General features: G+C 43.4%; 1 protein-coding gene across 1 annotated transcript; it reads right to left on the bottom strand.

Moving 5' to 3' along the window:
• Nucleotides 1-216: 216 nt before the first annotated feature.
• On the bottom strand, nt 217-1,122 carry LOC309564493 (olfactory receptor 5AR1-like; the record flags this gene model as incomplete). Its single annotated transcript, XM_082269119.1, has 1 exon — nt 217-1,122. The coding sequence occupies one exon, from the start codon at nt 1,120-1,122 to the stop codon at nt 217-219; it is 906 nt and encodes a 301-aa protein (XP_082125245.1).
• Between the last annotated feature and the right edge of the window lie 5,434 nt (nt 1,123-6,556).

Genomic DNA, 6,556 nt, shown 5'->3' with positions numbered 1-6,556 from the left:
CCTTTGTGATTTTCAACCCTATATGGATACTTTGGACTCCATTCATTCAACTTGTCTCTAGAGTGCTGAGTATACTTGTACCTTGTACCAGTATCCTATTAATGTTGTTTAGGACCATGGAGGGCTACATTCAGATAACCAACACTTTGCTCTAAAAGAAAGCAAACGAGAGCATGTCAGTAGTGGTTTAGGTGGCCTAGAGACATTAGTAACTATTTAAAATATTCTCTTGAATGCTTCTATAACCTCAGAATTCCTAAGACTATATATGAGAGGATTTAACATAGGTATAACTATACTGTAGAACACAGAAGCAACCCGGTCTTGCTGTAAGGCATAGCTGGTAGATGGACGAAAATACATAAAGAGGACAGTTCCATATAGAAGACTGACAACAGTCATATGAGAAGCACAAGTGTTAAAAGCCTTGTATCTACCATGGGCTGACCGGATTCTCAGAATGGCCAGGACAATGTTGGTATAGGAGACAAGGATCAATATGATGCTTCCCATGGTGACGAGGCCACCTAAAATTATCAGAACTGCTAAGTTCATTGATACATCCGAACAAGACAGCTTGAGGAGTGGTGGAATGTCACAGAAGAAATGATCAATGTTGGTCGTGCAAAAGTTAAGACGGAAAACGAATACTGTGTGCACAAGAGAATTCAAAAAACCTCCACAATATGAAGCGACCAACATCCGGAGACACAGGATACTACTCATGTGGACCTGATACAGTAATGGAATACAGATGGCCACATAGCGATCATAGGCCATGATTGCAAGAAGAAGACATTCAACTGTAGCAAAGGACCCAAAGACATACATCTGAACGGCACAGCCAAGAAAAGAGATGGTCTTGGTTGCACTTAAAAAGTCCCTCAACATTTTTGGAGTGACTGATGAAGAGTATGTGAGATCCACAAAGGAAAGATTGCTCAGAAACAAGTACATGGGCTTATGTAGATGTTTGTCCATTATATTTAGAGAAATAAGGCCAACATTACCAACTATAGTTGTAAAATAAATATGAAGAATTATTATGAACAATGGAATGTTGAGTTGAGTGTTTTCGGTGAGTCCCCTGAAGGTAAAATCCATCACAGAACTCCTATTCATCCCCAAAAATTCAAACTCTCTTCATCTGTTCCATGAGAGAAATATTGTAAATAAATGTCAGTGACCCAACGCCTGAAGACCCTAGTTTGTCAGCCTATAGGTCAAATAATGGTTTTGTGCTTCTTATCTTCAAGAACCCATTTGCATTTTTCCACCGCTGTAACATGTGGTGAAAATCATGTGTTATTGCAATGTGCATTACCACACATACCATTACCATGGTGCCTTGTGTTTATTTTGATTGCACCCCAATGGAGGTTTCCAACAGGGTAATAAGGACTTGCATTTTACTTCTCAACACACAAATAGTTTTTGTACTGAGCTGGAAAAACAAAGATGCAGGTTAGTTGTGGTGCACTCATAACCCAATAAAAATGAATGTGCTGCCATACCACAGTGTATGTGAGCACAGACTAACATATGCTAACTCCTATGCCGTAACGCATTTAGAATGTCTGAATCCAGGCTTACGGCTACCTTGAAATAATAGTGTACACCTTTGAAAACGTCATCTGTGACGAAACGTCGTCAGGGCACGGCGTACTGACGTCATCCGATCGCGACCAGAGAGTGCGGGCGAGCGAAGCCGTTCGGCCGGCGGCTGTATACAATTGCTCATTCCATCCTGGTTTCTGTGAGTGTTCTTGCTTTTATTTTTGGAATAAATTTTACTGTTTTACGCTATGGGAGCCTCTCTCTCTCTTTTTGAATGGTGAACATTGGGAACATCTGAGGATCAGTTGCTCGAGTCTGTTGCCGGACCCCCAACCAATTAATATCATACAAGCGTGGTTGATCTAAAGATCTGGTAAGAGGTGACCCCTACTGGTTCCTTTTCGGTACTGAATCTTGGTGTCTTATTGGAATCTGATTTTACACATTTTGATTTCGTTCACATGGTAAGAGGCTCATCTAGCTGGTGATGGTTCTACACCTATCTTTCATCATTGTTTTTTTCACTTTGGCACATCCATTATAGTCGTCTGGTAAGAGGCAACTTCAGCTGGAATTATTTATTGGTTTATATACACCTACCCTTATTTATATTTGGTAAGGGGTATTTAACACACACCATTTTCTTTAATATACACTTGCCCACTGATAATAAGAATCTTTGGTGGTGGTCTAATTTTTACACACGTTATTCTCAAGTCACATTGGTGATATTTACCTATTTGTTGGGTTTTACGCTATTGCGTATTTTACATTTTTTTCATGATCCAATGACCATTGAGTCTACCGCTCACGTGGGCCTGGATCTTCTATCAAGGTGACAAGATTCATTGAGCATCTGCTTTTCTCTTACCTGAATCTGGTAAGCCTATACCCTTAAGGGAGTCTGGTCCAGGATTACATCTAGGATTTTGTCATCATCATTTACTATTGGGACTTTATGGACTTTACATCTCCATTTATCACACTTAGCGCAACTTAATTTACAAATATTCTACAGGGTGTGGTCACACTTGAAGTTGCTGCTGTTCAATATTATTTTCTTTAAGCGCGGTTAATCCCCCTCTATATACAATAGTGTAGCCCAGTTATAGACCATTCATTACTTTTTTTTTCATCAAAACCTCATAGTGCTTAATGAAGTGAAATACAACTCATACCAGTACTTGCACAGAGAGGCTGGGACTGTTACATATGTTCCTACCAACAATCATGCAGGAATATAATAACAATGGACACTATGAAAGTTTATCAGCCTATCAGTATTGTTGACATTGTAGGTGTAGCACCCTCCCAGATAGGTTGCTAGTTAGGTTAGACAAAGTTTGTTCTTGTGGCTCTCCTGTAATCTGTAGAGCAGCTTGTAAATATCTTTGGCTGCTCTGGGCCATTCAGGCTGCAGGTTTGAATACTTCCTCCTGTCTGCTAGAGGCTTCCAGAATGTAGTGGGGGGGGGGGGGAGAGTCAACTGAGCAGCCTGAATATTTATGTGGTTCCAGCCCCAGTCCTAGTGGAGTGTGCCCAGATAGTGGCTGGGAGAATGCATAAATAGTTTGGAGCCTAATACAGCAGGGCACGTCAAGAGGTTCCCAGCCAGAAGGGCTGCTGATCTTCTAGGCAGCTCAACTGAAGTTTTGCTTGTACTTATCAAGTTCCCAACTGTGCATGCATAGTCCGGGGGGGGGGGGGTTATTCTGCTGCAAATCCTCTGAAATCAAGTCAGGGATTTTACTGGGGATCTGGTCTGGAAGATTCACTGAGGAGACCCAGGGACACTGTGAGTACAGAGCTGAGTGAAGGATTCTAGTGACTGTTGCTACTGTTAACTACTGGTGCACTAATATTAAGGCTTGCCTGGCCTGGAACATTACCTATGGTGTCCCAGGGCTGTCCATTCTTTCCTACTGCTGAAGGGACTGTTCTAGGAAGTAGCTGCAAAGTAAAGAGTGTTTTCTCACTACATTTCAGTGTTTGGATTATGTAAGGCAGTGGTCTCCAAGCTGAGGTCAGGGGATGGATGCAGCCCTCTGCCTGCCATTCTCTGGCCCTTGGGGCATTATTCCTTCCACTGACACTAATGATGAGCACCATTCCTCCAAATGAAACCAACTAAGGGGCATTTTCTAGTTCCACTGCACATAGTGTGCCCCCTAAAGCCTGAAGGACAGTAAACTGGCCTTTTCTTTGGAAAGTTTGGAGACCCCTGGTGTAAGGGATCATTAACCACTTCCCGCCCGCCCTATTACAAATTGACGGCGGGAATGTGGTTGAGTTATCCTGACCGGACGTCATATGACGGCGGCAGGATAACTCCGCTCTGGGCGCCCCCCGGGGGTGCGCAGAGCGGCGATCGGTGATGCGAGGTGTCAGTCTGACACCCTGCATCTCCGATCTCGGTAAAGAGCCTCTGACGGAGGCTCTTTACCATGTGATCAGCCGTGTCCAATCACGGCTGGTCAAATCGTAAACAGGAACAGCCGTTGATTGGCTTTCCTTAGTTCGTGCCTGACAGGCACGAGTAAAGGAGCGCCGATCGGCGGCTCCCCTGACAGGGGGGGGGTCGGCACTGGTAATCAGATCATTGATTACCAGTGCAGACCCTCGGGGGGGGAGGTGCCACTAGATCCACCAGGGATGCCCACTATGACCCCAGGGATGCCCACTATGACCCCAGGGATGCCCACTATGGCCACCAGGGATGGCAATCAGGGCTCAGGGAGCCCCCCATTGCCCTCCCCATCAGTGATGCCCACCAGTGTCCTCCCTATCAGTGCTGCCCACAAGTGCCCATCACTGCCATCCTTTAGTGTCGCCCACCAGTGCCCATTATTGCCCACCAGTGCTGCCTATCAGCGCCCATTAGTGCCCATCAGTGCCGCCCGTCAGTGCCGATCAGTGCCGCCCATCAGTGCCCATCAGTGCCCACCAGTGCCGCCTATCAGTGCCCATTAGTGCCCGTCAGTGCCACCTATCAATGCCCGTCAGTGCCACCTATCAGTGTCCATCAATGCCGCCTATCAGTGCCCGGCAATGCCGCCTATCAGTGCCCACCAATGCTGCATATCTGTGCTACCTATCAGTGCCACATATCAGTGCCTATCAGTGCCGCATATCAGTGCCGCCTATCAGTGCCGCCTATCAGTGCCACCCCATCAGTGCCACCCCATCAGTGCCTCCTCATCAGTGCCTGTCAGTGCAGTCTCATCAGTGCTCATCAGTGCAGGAAAAAAATTATTTATTTACAAAATTGTATAACATAAACAAAATTTTTTTTTTTTTTTTTTTTAAACTTTTCGGTCTTTTTTTATTTGTTTAGCAAAAAGTAAAAATCGCACAGGTGATCAAATACCACCAAAAGAAAGCTCTGTTTGTGGGGAGAAAATTTGGTGTAAGTACAGTGTTGCATGTCCGCGCAATTGTCATTCAAAATGCAACAGCGCTAAAAGGGGAAAATTGGCCTGGGCAGGAAGGGAGGGAAGTGCCCTGTATTAAAGTGGTTAATATATACTTTGCACCTGGAGTCACAGAAACCTTTCCCAGCACCGGTGATCTGCCTCATACCAGAGGACAACTGATGGAACAGGTTTACTTCTATCCATGTATGCCATTCTAATTATAATACTTGCATTGTTATGCTGCTGATTTTGTTATCGATAACAATTGAAGAGTAATGTAGACAGACTCTAACATTTTTGTGTTCTGCTCTGAGGAGCATACAGGAATGTGGGTGAGTTGGCACTCTGCAGGCTTCATGGGACAGAGAGGTTGAAGTCCCTTTTCTTTGTATTTTTCATTATACTCAAGAATGATCTCCCCAATGAGTCACAGACAGAAATGAAAAACCGGAGAAGAAATCCCCACTATATCCAAAACTGAAAAAAAATGGCTTTAAAAAGACTACTTTATAGAGTGTGAGATTTTCTTACTCAAGCATCCAATAATGCTGGGCACTTTATACATAGTCATGCTTTGCTCTTCTATGTGTCTGACCAAACCCTTGTGTACATTGTGTATCAAGATAACATGCTAAACAAATATTTACCTGTTCCCCAGCTCTCAAAACCTTTCTTGTTGCTCTGCCTTTTCTAACTGGTGAAATATATTTTACCACGCACCCTTGGCACCTTCCTGCATTGACCAACTATCACTTTGAAGACAGAAGTATTCTATGCATGCCCTGCAACAAGGTTGCCCTTTCCTTTTCGGCACTAGTAGCTTCTTGGAGTGAATGCAAGTGACCTTTATCCACTAAAAAGTCCAGCAGATAGTCATTACTACAATATTGTGACTTCCCTTACGTTTTTTTACTCCCTTGTGGTCTTTCTTTCAGATGATCAAGAAAGATACTATCTATAATATGTCTCATAGTATTCAGGACCGATATCATGCTAGATCAGTTTTTATGCATTAAGTTGTTATGTTCTCCCAGTGTTTTTTAGGGTTTCTTCTGAGTTCCTAACCATCCACTGACCATTCAAACCCATACTGTATGGTTAATTTTTAAGTAGACCTAAGCCCAGACACTAACATCTTATATACTGTATGCTTTATCATGCATATGTAATTTCAAAGGTTATTTTCAATCATTTTAAATCTGCAGCTTTCATTAAAAGAATATCTGGTGATCCTAGCAAGGAGGTCCTTGTTCAGGCACTCCGTCATTGGGTGACAGCTGTACCCCAGTTATGATCCTGGTTTGTCACCTTGTCACATGCTCCCCTGGTTAAGACTAAAAGTAGCAGTGTTGAAACATATTACACAGGCATGGTCCACTGCTTCAGGAAGTCTAGATTAGTAGCACTAAGATGCATAAATTATGACAAAAGCCCAAAACAGAATTAATATGATAAAACAATTGGTTTTCATATTGTTAAGTTAGGCTTTTACTCAAATTTCTGCCTAAGACTGGCCAAAACTTGATGCAGCTAACTGTGGTTGAAAGCTCTGGCTAGCACTTATGTGAATGATCCAGTGTTCTACA

The sequence above is a fragment of the Pelophylax lessonae genome, assembly GCF_965119305.1.
Source record: "Pelophylax lessonae genome assembly, chromosome: 9".
Lineage (NCBI taxonomy): Eukaryota > Metazoa > Chordata > Amphibia > Anura > Ranidae > Pelophylax > Pelophylax lessonae.
This window is presented reverse-complemented; position numbering and strand designations above follow the sequence as displayed.